We start from the raw sequence: 13,538 nt of genomic DNA on the forward strand, positions 1-13,538 counted from the left end.
GCCGCCAGACCCCATCACAAACAGAACTCTACAATCCACAGGTGTTTCCTCCACACACACACACACACACACACACACACACACACACACACACACACACACACACACACACAGACACACAGACACTAGTCGTATATATCTATATATATATACGACTAGTGTCTGTGTGTGTGTGTGTCTGTGTGTCTGTGTGTCTGTGTGTCTGTGCGCGATGCGCGGCCAAGGTTCTCGATGGATCTGTTTCAAATTTGGTGATCATATTCAGGTACACCCTGGACACAACCTGGTCGATGAGATATTTCAACACGTGCTCTCAGCGCGCAGCGCGGAACCGATTTTGGTTCCACCTCAGCTATTTTGGTTCCACCTCAGCTTACCCGGGCCCCCATACCGACACACCATAGCCGCTACACCACATCACAACGCCAAAGTTCTCGGTGGTTCTTTTTCAAATTTGGACACCGTATTCAGCTACACCCCGGACACAATATCATCGATGAGATATTTCAACACGTGCTCTCAGCGCGCAGCGCTAAACTCATGTTCGTTTTTGTGTTCATTTCACCATTATAAGTAACTCTTCCTTATCTTCTCCAGTGTTTGGCGTTTATCTCCCTTCCTTCGTGTGGCTTTCCCGTTCAGTTGTAAGTTACTATTTATTTTTAGAATGTCACTGCGCTGTCCAGAACGCTTCCCTTGCACCCGTAAGTTGTTCTTACTGTCAAAGTGAAAAGGTCGAATCAATTTATAGCCACGCGAAAAATACACTCTCACCTATCTCTATATATTTATAGATACAGATATGCATATATATATACGGCTTCTCTGTGTGTGTGTGTGTTTGTGTGTGTGTGTAGGCAAAAACCTATGTATTATAGAGTTCTGTTTGTGATGGGGTCTAGCGGCTTTTGTCTGCCGCTTCCATATCTTTAACAAGTCCTGCCATTGTGGAGAACCCTATTCATTTCAACACATTTTCGCTCCATGCGCTACAAATAGAATTACCTTTAAAACCTTATATGACCATATGCAGCTCCATGGTCTGAGTCCCCAGGATTATCTGCGCAGTAGCAGTTCTCTAGGCTGGTCACACAGCTTGCTGCTGTGCCGACTGGTCAGGGACTCGGACATGGGGCTGTGGGTATAACTAAGCCCAGATTATCACATCAGCGTGTTTCAGTTTGAGGTTGAGTGGCTCCCGCCATCCCTCCTGATTCCAGCGACTACCTTCTAGACAACATATCCTCACCCAAGGCCCACTAGTCGCCAAACTGTACATATTGTTTTTATTACCACGGCCTTCGTGGCTTACATCTTAATCCTTTTATTTGTAAAAAGTTTTGAGATTTATTGTTCGTGTTCCTCTTACTTGCTCATCTATTTGGTTTTATTGGTGATCCTGAAAGGTTCCACTTTTTAACTCGATTTGAAATAAAAAAAAATAATATTACAAGCCCGTTATTCAAGATATAGAATACAGACTTATAATTCTTACCAAGAAACATCTTAACTACTTTTCATTTTAACAAATTCCACAGAGCATTATCAACTCAACCCCACCCCCTGCCCTCCTCTCCTTATTTTTTGTTTCTTTCTTTCCTCTTTTTGAAAGCGGACAAACACTCAAGTCCTTAATGGCTCAAAACCGTAGGACTTTTAATATTAATTTTAACTGTCTGTATGTTCTGGCATGTGAGAAGCCACAGTAGATAATATAGGGCTAAGAAATAAGCTCTAAAATTCTCAATCCCGTTTGACAGGACTTCGCCTTTCAAAGTTGATTGTGGTAAACCGCCACGCTGTCTGTCTCTGTCGCGCCGTTCACCCCAAATTCCCGTTTCTGAGAGTGACTATTTTTAGAATGTCACTGCGCTGTCCAGAACGCTTCCCTTGCACCCGTAAGTTGTTCTTACTGTCAAAGTGAAAAGGTCGAATCAATTTATAGCCACGCGAAAAATACACTCTCACCTATCTCTATATATTTATAGATACAGATATGCATATATATATACGGCTTCTCTGTGTGTGTGTGTGTGTGTGTGTGTGTGTAGGCAAAAACCTATGTATTATAGAGTTCTGTTTGTGATGGGGTCTAGCGGCTTTTGTCTGTCTGTATGTTCTGGCATTTGAGAAGCCACAGCAGATAATATAGGGCTAAGAAATAAGCTCTAAAATTCTCAATCCCGTTTGACAGGACTTCGCCTGCAGAGGTGATTGTGATGAACCGCCACGCTGTCTGTCTCTGTCTCGCGATTCACCCCGGCGAAGCCGGGTATTCCTCTAGTATATAGATATATATACAACGTTAGGACATAACAGACAGACGGACATATAACATACCGTTCGTAATGCTATAGATGGACTTGGCATTGGCGCTGCTGAAGAAGATAACAGGATAGGAATTGGTTGTGTTTCTCTTCTCCCAGGGGCAGGGTGGATCTGCTTTATCACTGACCATAAGCCAGCCAGCATCGTTATCACAACCGCCATAGTTGTTGTTGATAAAGAAAGGTCTTCCGAACGCCTGATCCCTTAACACAATGTCACACACAAAACCACATGAGTGCACATGCATTTATGACCCCCCCTCCCTCCCCCCCCCCCCATGTCCTCACTCAGGCATACACGCACCCACGCACGCACATTAGCAAACACACAAACTCACGCACAGATGCTAACACACACACACACACACACACCCACCACACACACACCCACACACCACACCACACCACACCACACCACACCACACACCACACACACTCTCTCACACACACACACACACACACACACACACACACACACACACACACACACACACACACACACACACGAGCGTTGAATACAAAGCCCGTGCAAAAGGGACACCACAGAACGTACTTGTTGTCCGGCGTGTTTACTTCGACCCAGAGGTCTTTTGAGTGGACAGACAGACAAAAATACCCGTGTGACTTGGAATAATAGGCCGTGAAAAGTAGGATATGCGCCGAAATGGCTGCGATCTGCTTGCCGATGTGAATGCGTGATGTATATTGTGTAAAAAATCCATCTCACACGACATAAATAAATCCCTGCGCCTTGAATATGTGCGCGATATAAATTGCATAAAAAAATTTTTAAAAATTAAAAAATCCCTGCGCTTAGAACTGTACCCACGGAATACGCGCGATATAAGCCTCATATTGATTGACTAGAGGAATACCCGGCTTCGCCGGGGTGAATCGCGAGACAGAGACAGACAGCGTGGCGGTTCATCACAATCACCTCTGCAGGCGAAGTCCTGTCAAACGGGATTGAGAATTTTAGAGCTTATTTCTTAGCCCTATATTATCTGCTGTGGCTTCTCAAATGCCAGAACATACAGACAGACAAAAGCCGCTAGACCCCATCACAAACAGAACTCTATAATACATAGGTTTTTGCCTACACACACACACAAACACACACACACACAGAGAAGCCGTATATATATATGCATATCTGTATCTATAAATATATAGAGATAGGTGAGAGTGTATTTTTCGCGTGGCTATAAATTGATTCGACCTTTTCACTTTGACAGTAAGAACAACTTACGGGTGCAAGGGAAGCGTTCTGGACAGCGCAGTGACATTCTAAAAATAGTCACTCTCAGAAACGGGAATTTGGGGTGAACGGCGCGACAGAGACAGACAGCGTGGCGGTTCACCACAATCACCTTTGAAAGGCGAAGTCCTGTCAAACGGGATTGAGAATTTTAGAGCTTATTTCTTAGCCCTATATTATCTGCTGTGGCTTCTCACATGCCAGAACATGCAGACAGACAAAAGCCGCTAGACCCCATCACAAACAGAACTCTATAATACATAGGTTTTTGCCTACACACACACACAAACACACACACACACAGAGAAGCCGTATATATATATGCATATCTGTATCTATAAATATATAGAGATAGGTGAGAGTGTATTTTTCGCGTGGCTATAAATTGATTCGACCTTTTCACTTTGACAGTAAGAACAACTTACGGGTGCAAGGGAAGCGTTCTGGACAGCGCAGTGACATTCTAAAAATAAATAGTAACTTACAACTGAACGGGAAAGCCACACGAAGGAAGGGAGATAAACGCCAAACACTGGAGAAGATAAGGAAGAGTTACTTATAATGGTGAAATGAACACAAAAACGAACATGAGTTTAGCGCTGCGCGCTGAGAGCACGTGTTGAAATATCTCATCGATGATATTGTGTCCGGGGTGTAGCTGAATACGGTGTCCAAATTTGAAAAAGAACCACCGAGAACTTTGGCGTTGTGATGTGGTGTAGCGGCTATGGTGTGTCGGTATGGGGGCCCGGGTAAGCTGAGGTGGAACCAAAATAGCTGAGGTGGAACCAAAATCGGTTCCGCGCAGCGCGCTGAGAGCACGTGTTGAAATATCTCATCGACCAGGTTGTGTCCAGGGTGTACCTGAATATGATCACCAAATTTGAAACAGATCCATCGAGAACCTTGGCCGCGCATCGCGCACAGACACACAGACACACAGACACACAGACACACACACACACAGACACTAGTCGTATATATATATAGATTGATTGATATTAGATCTCCCAAGAAGTGAAATGCCACTGGCCAAGAAGACCTTATATTAATGCAAAATATTAATATTACTTATTAGTTCAGAAGTATCCAAGGCACACCCAGAATGTAAAGAAAATTAACCCTTCTTGACGCTCATTACGGCTATACGTAGTACGGGAAAAAAAGCAGATATATATCGCACGCTTGTCAAAGTAAATGAAGAATCAAAAGACAAGAATTGTAGATTACTAGAACGTTTCATTGATGACAAAACACGGCGTGTTTACTTCGACCCAGAGGTCTTTTGAGTGGACAGACAGACACAAATGTATGATACAGACAATGAAATTGTCTAAAAAGTTCAAAGAGACTACCTAGCAAAACGCTTGACAGCAAATTTGACGCTTGACAGAAAGCTATGCGCATCTTTATCTGTATCTAACATTTTGAGATCAATACATTATCTGCATCATAAATATTAGTCTGTTTGTCATTGCAAAGATCCATAAAGAAAGGCGTCATGAGAAACTGCAAGAACTGGCCAGCAATCACCAGCTTGTAAGCAAGCAAGATGGTAACACGGTCCATCATTCAGCAAACATGTGATGCAGTGGAACAGCCAATCAGAAACGAACATGTTCGATGTCAAAAAGGTTTCAGATAAAGGCAACACTGTATACATACCCTACAATAGAAAAGAAGTTTGGCGTGGCCTGGGTTGCAGACAGGTCGGTGTAAGAATTATTGATCAACCTGCTTTGGCTGAACCAGTTGTCGAAGTTCGAACTGTTGCCGTTGAACTCAAAGAAACGCTGTTCCACATTGTCCTTGTAAACGCCAACGCGAACCTACAAAATAACATGCAGACATGCAGTTACATATATCTTTCTGAAAATAAATTGAGGAAGCTTCAGCCACAGTTCCGGCAACTCGCTCCGGCATTTGAGTTGCTTGTTGTTGTTTTTGGTCAGCATTGAGTGAAAGTCGAGTTTTCCTTTCATGATTTACATCATTCATTGTCAACGGTTCAAGGGTAGTGTTCTTTTATCTGTGTACAGAGCTTACCGAAAATAGGGAGTTTTGCCCACAGCAGCCTTCTTCTAAAACAACTCAAAAAAATAACGATCTAACTTTTAACTGTGTCTTAACTATGAAAAACAAGTTTGATATTCCAACCAATAACGTGTACTTAATCAACCGTTTGCCTCGCCGGTCAGTACTTTGACATAAACTCTTAAAAAGTCTCAGCCATTCCAGCCATTGCCCACAACATACCCTAGCAATGGGGAGTCTGTCCCACAGGTCAAGTATCCTGCTGCGGTAATGGCGGTCACACGAGAGGCGTCCGTCCGTCGTCTTGCAGCCTTCTGGAACGTTCTGGAACACCAGGCAGTCCGTGTCGTCACTGTTTCCGTCCGCCATGAACTTTTCATAAGCTGAAGACTGGATGCCAGGTGTGATGCGAAACGCCAGGAAGTAGCCGTTGTCCAGTTTGATTAAGTTGTCCGCGCATGATTGGCTGCACGTTTCTTTAAAATACAGAAATAGAAAACAGAACACAAATGGAAGTAACTGTCGGTATTCTTAGTGTTAAATTGAGATTGGGTCACAAGAGCTTGTTTCGCAGTTAAAGGCACAGTACCCCTCCCGTAAACCATCACAGATACTGTCAGGCTTTTACACACAGTACAAACGCCCTTTCGTTTAAACACTAACCGCTTGAGAACATCCTATAGGTGCCCTATGTAAAGAACGAGCAGTTTTCAAAGAATTAATTTTGCGGATTGTCTGAACAGACAATCGGACGGTGCGTTTTGGCGCTAGACCTGACTTTTAAATTCTAAATAATAAACTGACAGCTCAGGGCCGGATCTGGGGGGGGGGGGGGTTCCTGGGTTCCGGACCCCCCCCCCCTCCCCCCCCTCCCCCCCCCCTCCCCCCCCCCTGGCCATCCAAAGTACCTCTCAGAAAGAAAAAAAAGTGGACTTTTTAAGCTCTTCCCCCAACTCCCTCAGTTTATTTGGTCTTCTAAAACTATTTCAAATTATGAACAACATCAAGTCGACAACGGCCTGCCCTCCCCGTTATAAGTCTATCATCATAGGCCACAAGTGTCAAGTCACACGCTTACACTATCACTAGTCTAGCATTAATAGTATCAGAGAACCGATTGCAACAAGATATCATCTGCGCTATCGGGGAACCGATGTTTTGGAAACTACTGCAGCTGGTCTGTACCTTGCCCATCACTACGTCAGAATGTTAGCGTTCTATCAGCCGTCTGAGGACACTCAAGACCTACTTGAGGTCCACCATGGGTGAGAGCAGACTGAATGGACTCGCACTGATGCGAATGCATCGACACATCCCAATTGACATTGGAGGGTTGTCGATGCCTTTGCAACCATGTACAGGACCCACATGCAACTTCATCCACATCACCTGCTGAATCAGTGATTGTGTGATGAATGGTGGAATGAACGACTCAAAAGGAAATACCTGGGTAAGTGATTATACTTTTTTTTTTAAACTACAATATTATTTTCCTCAATCCTTACCATGTAGCATTTCCATTGGTAAACAAGTGCACTAGGTAGAGGAATATCATTCACCATCCATTTGGCAGTTGCCTCACTGAAGTATGGTGTCATTGTTCACCATACATCTCTCATACCACTTCTCCTTTGTATTCCAGATGTTGTAATCATTGCTTGTTAGCTTGAATTTAAGTATTCAAAGTAAAGAGTCCTGTCAGACTTATTTACTAGGCATATATATGTCTTTGGGATTATTCCACTAAACCACTATGGTAAATGAATATATGAAGTATTTTGTTACTGTTGAAAATGTGTAATTTTGATTCCCAGTTGCAAGGAAAGACCAAAAAATGACCTCACAAATGCAAACTTTTCTCGGCTTCTGGGAGGCTTTGCCCCCCAGACCCCCCAGCGGGGCGTTGCCCCTGCACCCCGCCGGGGCCTGGGCGGCTCCTCGACCCCTGCCTTCAGTTGGAACCCCCCCCCCCCCCCCCCATCAAACGAACTTGGTCCGGCCCTGCAGCTTGTTACACAAACATTCTTAAATCATAAAAGAATTCTTTTTTCATCAAGACAAGATCAGTACAATTCGAAGTTGTGAAAGTTTGAAAAAAGAAAAGCCCGGAAGCAGGGTCACACAAAAATCAAACACATCTTTGTCCGCATGAAATGGTACTCCTTTTTAAACGCTTACCCTGGTTTTCCAGGATTGCAGTCACCAGCTTGTCAAGGATTTCCCGAACCTGTGTCGCGTTGGCGTGGAGGCCAGGCGGAATGATGACCAAGAGCACAGCCAAGAACGACAGTCCGCGCCACATCATACTTTTGAAATCTGAAAAAAAAGATTACACATTGTGTAAGGGGCCGGGCCAAGAAAGGGCAGCGCGACATCATGATTCCTTATGAATACAGAAATAACGATTATCATATCATATTATCATATATATATATGATGTTCAAAAGGCAAAGAGTGCTCAAATTCGATCCCGTGAAAAATATATCGAAGAGGGTGAAAAGAATACAAATATGGAAAAAGTAAAAGCTAATTTAAAATTTATGGACAGATTAATTGATGAAAATGGCTCTCAGATAACGACGCAAAAAGGAATTTTACAGGAGCAAGTGAGATTTTACAATAACGTGTTTGATAAAAATGGGAATTTTGTTGAAGAGGATGCTGAAAGTAAAGTTCTTAATTTAAATATTCCTCAGTTAAATGACGAACAAAAATATGTTTTGGAAACTGATTTTACCGTGTTAGAAATCGGCAGGGCGCTGTATTTATTAAAAAAATGGTTCGTCACCAGGTTTAGACGGATTGACTACAAGTTTCATGAAAAAAAATTTGGCCTAAAGTAAAAATTATGGTGGTTAATTCCCTTCCAAATGCATTTAGAGTCGGTGAATTGTCAGATACTCAGAAAAGAGCAGTTATCACGTTGATTCATAAGGGTAAAGATTTGCCGAGAGATAGCCTTAAAGGCACAGTAAGCCTCCCGTAAACCATCACAGATACGGTCAGGCTTTTACACACAGTACAAACACCCTTTCATCTAAACACTCACCGATTGAGAACATCCTAGGGGCCCTCCGTAAAGAGCGAACAATTTTCAAAGAATTTATTTTCGCGTGGTTTATCTTACCCCTGAGCCATCGTGAACCCGTGTGATCCAGTTTCCCTTTTTCACAATGTAGTCGTCAGTTAGTCATTTGACTGCGACTCGATGTGAGCTTATTTACAATAGCACGTTTTTATGCACGACACACACGGCTGTGGTTCACAAGAACTCCAGCGATGGCTTTTGACTGTTGAGAGGAACGGCGATAGGCGCGGCCCTATGCATAAACAGTCGTCTGCTACGACCCTTGCGTGACCCTGCTTCCGGGCTTTTCTTTTTTCAAACTTTCACAACTTCGAATTGTACTGATTTTGTCTTGATGAAAAAAGAATTCTTTTATGATTAAAGAATGTTTGTGTAACAAGCTGTCAATTTATTATTTAGATTTTAAAAGTTAGGTCTAGCGCAAAAACGAGGCGCCATTGTTGGAGAGGCCCAAGTCTACGAAAATAAATTCTTTGAAAATTTCTCACGCTCGACAGAAAGCAGCCAGGATGTTCCCGTTCGGTGAGCGTTCAAATAGAAGTATGCTTGTACTATAGACGCTCGGGGAGCTCTGTGATGGTTTACGGGAGGCTTACCGTGCCTTTAAGAATTGGAGACCTATATCTGTAACCAATACAATGCAAAATTGGTGAATAAATATCTTGTATCTTGTATCTTGTATAAAATGCTGGCAAAATGTTTATCGCAGCGCTTATCTGGTGTTATTTCTGACCTCGTGTCAGAAGATCAGACAGGATTTATCAAAGGAAGAAAGGCAAGTAACTTGATTAGATTAATTGATGATGTCATTAATTACGCTAATGAAAGAAATCAACCCGGTGTATTACTTGCCCTTGACAACGCCCGAGCCTACGATTCCATCTCAAAAGACTATGTGGTCTGGTCCTTTAAAAAAATTGGTTTTGGCGAAAAATTTGTGAAATGGATTAAAGTTTTAATGACAAACACCACGAGCTGCATAAATTATATGGGTTGGATTTCGGAAGAAATAAGTGTGAATTCCGGAATCCGTCAGGGATGTCCCCTCTCACCTTTGGCCTTCGTGCTTGCTGTAGAATTATTAGCAATCAAAATCCGAAGTCACCCCAATATTAAAGGATTTGCCTTACCAGATGTAGGTTTTGCAGAACAAACATCGCGTATTTTGAAATTGGCCATGTACGCCGATGACATGTTTGACTTCAAGATAAAAACGACATGGAAACGGTTTTGAAAATCATTGATGATTTCTCCAATCTATCTTGCTTAAAATTAAATAAAAGTAAAACGGAAGCAATGTGGTTGGGATCGCGTAAAAACTGCCAAGAGAAATATTGCGATATTAAATGGAATACCCAGGTTAAAATCATGGGAATTATTTTTAAAAATGACATCCTGGCCTCTGAAATTATGGAAAATTGGTCCAATTGTTTTTTCATCAAGACAAGATCAGTACAATTCGAAGTTGTGAAAGTTTGAGAAAAAAAAGCCCGGAAGCAGGGTCACGCAAGGGTCGTAGCAGACGACGGTTTATGCATATCGCCGTTCCTCTCAACAGTCAAAAGCCATCGCTAGAGTTCTTGTGAACCACAGCCGTTTGTTTCGTGCATAAAAACGTGCTATTGTAAATAAGCACATCGAGTCGCATTCAAATGACTTTCTGACGACTTCATTGTGAAAAAAGGAAACTGGACCACACGGGTTCACGATGGCTCAGGGGTAAGATAAACCACGCAAAAATAAATTCTTTGAAAATTGTTCGCTCTTTACGGAGGGCACCTAGGATGTTCTCAATCGGTGAGTGTTTAAATGAAAGGGTGTTTGTACTGTGTGTAAAAGCCTGACCGTATCTGTAATGGGTTTACGGGAGGCTTACTGTGCCTTTAAAGAGAGTGATACGTTATAATTTCCTGCAAAACTGAGTGCACTGTGGTTATTGTACGTGTTCTTTAGTTTTTCAAGACCGTTACACAGTTTTTGTGTATGGTGTGTGTGTGTGTGTGTGTGTGTGTGTGTGTGTGTGTGTGTGTGTGTGTGTGTGTGTGTGTGAACTTAGCCAGCTTCATACATAATTATGTACATACCTTTCCTTATGTCTGTCCAAAGATCCGCAGTGGTAAGAAGGATGTTCACTCCTGTCTAGTGTATCTTGGAGAACCAAAAACTGGCCCCTTTTATACGCATGCACACTAAAATAATAGTCTCTCGTAAAGCGACGCATATCATTGCTAACAGAGAACGTACATCAAGTTCAATGCGTTCGGAGAGGTGACATGAGTCGTTTGTTACCGTTCTCACGAAATCAGTTGTTGAAACCAACTTTGTTATCTGTGCTGTTCCAGAAATGTGCTGCGCTTTTTTGGAATTCAAACAGTATCATGTCACTGTTGTCCCGCAATTGCGCTGTTTCCGAAATGAGCTGCACCTCGTCTGTCTGTTTATAGCAACACACACTGTCTGTCACGTACACTCCATGCAACTCTCTCCGTCTCTCCCTCGCTCTGCCTTCGTGTCTGTGTGTGTATCTGTCTCTCTCTCAATCTTTTTCTCTCTCTCGAGATTCCATGCGCTCTCTCTCTCTCTCTCTCTCTCTCTCTCTCTCTCTCTCTCTCTCTCTCTCTCTCTCTCTCTCTCTCTCTCTCTCTCTCTCTCTCTCTCTCTCTCTCTCTCTCTTTGTCACTTTGGACGAAGTTGCGAAATGGTGCACATCAAATGCCATGATACTGCACCCAGAAAAAACTAAAAGCATTGTTATTACCACAAGACAAAAGCATCAGCTAAGTCCTCTTAAATTACAACTGTCCTTAGGTACAACTCAAATACAGCAAGTTAAAGAACACCGCATACTTGGTGTAACTGTTGATGAAGAAATGAAATGGCAAACACACATAAACAACCTCTGCAAAGTGTTATCAAGGAATTTGTATTTGTTGTCAAAACTCAAACATTATGCGAAGTCTGAAACATTAAAAATGTTCGTTCATGCTCATATAATGCCTCATATTAATTTTGCTTCGACATTGTGGGATGGCTGCAGCGATGTTCACTTATTAAAACTCAATTCTTTGTACCGTCGTGCTGCAAAACTTATCCTGTATGAATCGCACATGTCTACAGAAATGAAGTTAAACATCCTTAATTTCCTTCCCCTAAAAACCCACCTTGCATACAATAAGGCTGTCTTTATGTATAAAGTAGTTCATGGTGATGTGCCCAGTTATGTGCAATCCTATTTTACACACGCGACGAAGAGGTATGGGTCTCAAAATTTACTTCCTCCAATTCCTCGTATAGATCTTTATAAATCCAGCTTAGCTTTTTCAGGATCATCTCTGTGGAATTCTTTGCCAATAGAAATCAAACGATCCGCATCATTAAAGGCCTTTAAAAGGCAGTTGCACTCACATTTGAGCACACTATAAACTGCCCCTGATGTCTAGTTTCCATTGTGTACTCGGATAATGTATGCAATGCTCTTAAGTGTTTTGTTTTTATGTTTATACTCGACCATTATTTTGATGTTTTACTAGTTTAATACTTTGATTAGATACTGTTCCTTTTAGGTATGAAATGATAGCATGTGCTTGTGTGTAGATATGCGAGCGCACGCTCGCGCGCGCGAGCATGTGTGTGTGTATATGTGTGTGTGTGTGTGTGTGTGTGTGTGTGTGCATGTGTGTGTGCATGTGTGTGTGCATGTGTGTGTGCATGTGTGTGTGTGTGCATGTGTGTGTGTGTGTGTGTGTGTGTGTGTGTGTGTGTGTGTGTGTGAGTTTATGTGTGCATGTGTGTGTATATACGTGGGTGTGGATGTGTGTGTGTGTGTATGTGCGCAGTCTTTGCTTTCGTTTACAATTATTCTCTGTATAATCAAGGACAGGTTGGAAGATTAGGCTAAGCCTAAAACTTTTATCCTTATGTGATAAAGTTCTGAGTTCTGAGTTCTGAGTTCTCTCTCTCTTTCTCTCTCTCTCTCTCTCTCTCTCTCTCTCTCTCTCTCTCTCTCTCTCTCTCTCTCTCTCTCTCTCTCTCTCTCTCTCTCTCTCTCGAGTCATTGTCTCTCACCCGGTGTTCATTTATCTGTTTCTCCGTCTCGAGTCACTCTCTGTCTATCTGTCTGTCTGCCTGTCTGTCTGTCTGTCTCTGTCTCTCTCTTTCTCTGTCTCTCTGTCTGTATGTATGTCTTTGTCTGTGTCTCCCTCTGAGCAAAGAGTGTATCCCTACGCCCGTAGGGATACACTCTTTGCTCTGAGTCTCTCCGCCTCTGTCTTTCCATGTATGTCTATGTCTATGTGTGTGTGTGTCTCTCTCTCTCTCTCTCTCTCTCTCTCTCTCTCTCTCTCTCTCTCTCTCTCTCTCTCTCTCTCTCTCTCTCTCTCATCCGACTCCTGGCACGCAGGTCAAAGCAGAGGTGTTAACTTGAGTGCACGTGTACCCAGCAGGAGGGGGGTGATTCGGGTCAGAAGTGGGGTAACTCGACCACTTGGCTTATGGTGGAGACAGCTGGAAGATCTCTGAATATAATTGAAGAGGAGTAGTCTTCCTTTTAGAAAATGTGTACTCTGCCTTGCAGATTAGAAGTTTGTGCTGTCCGGGCTGGGTAAAGGGAGAGGCCGGGGAGGGGAAGGTGGGTCTGGGAGTGGGTAAGAGAGGGGTAAGAGAGACGAAAGAGGAAACTGGACAGGGAAAAGTCACTGCCTGAAGCATTCAATAAAGCCAGAAAAAAAAGAAAGTACGACATGTAGGTTTTCAATTCATATTTTTGCAAAGTGTGTGTTCGTGGCTGCTTTCATGGGGTGCCTGTATCCTCAGGAATTTGAGGATTTCTTTT

General features: G+C 42.8%; 1 protein-coding gene across 1 annotated transcript in view; it reads right to left on the reverse strand.

Annotated features, from left to right (window-relative positions):
- Positions 1-10,949, reverse strand: part of LOC138963426 (uncharacterized) — a 14,648-nt gene extending 3,699 nt beyond the window's left edge. Inside the window, exons 1-5 of the mRNA XM_070335384.1 lie at positions 10,792-10,949; positions 7,798-7,935; positions 5,842-6,095; positions 5,251-5,414; positions 2,341-2,531 (exon numbers count right to left, since the gene is read on the reverse strand). Of these exons, the coding sequence (XP_070191485.1) occupies positions 2,341-2,531; positions 5,251-5,414; positions 5,842-6,095; positions 7,798-7,924 (736 nt within the window). The 5' untranslated portion in view covers positions 7,925-7,935; positions 10,792-10,949. The remainder of the gene's footprint in view (positions 1-2,340; positions 2,532-5,250; positions 5,415-5,841; positions 6,096-7,797; positions 7,936-10,791) is intronic.
- Between the last annotated feature and the right edge of the window lie 2,589 nt (positions 10,950-13,538).

Source organism: Littorina saxatilis, linkage group LG1, assembly GCF_037325665.1.
Source record: "Littorina saxatilis isolate snail1 linkage group LG1, US_GU_Lsax_2.0, whole genome shotgun sequence".
Classification (NCBI taxonomy): Eukaryota; Metazoa; Mollusca; class Gastropoda; order Littorinimorpha; family Littorinidae; genus Littorina; species Littorina saxatilis.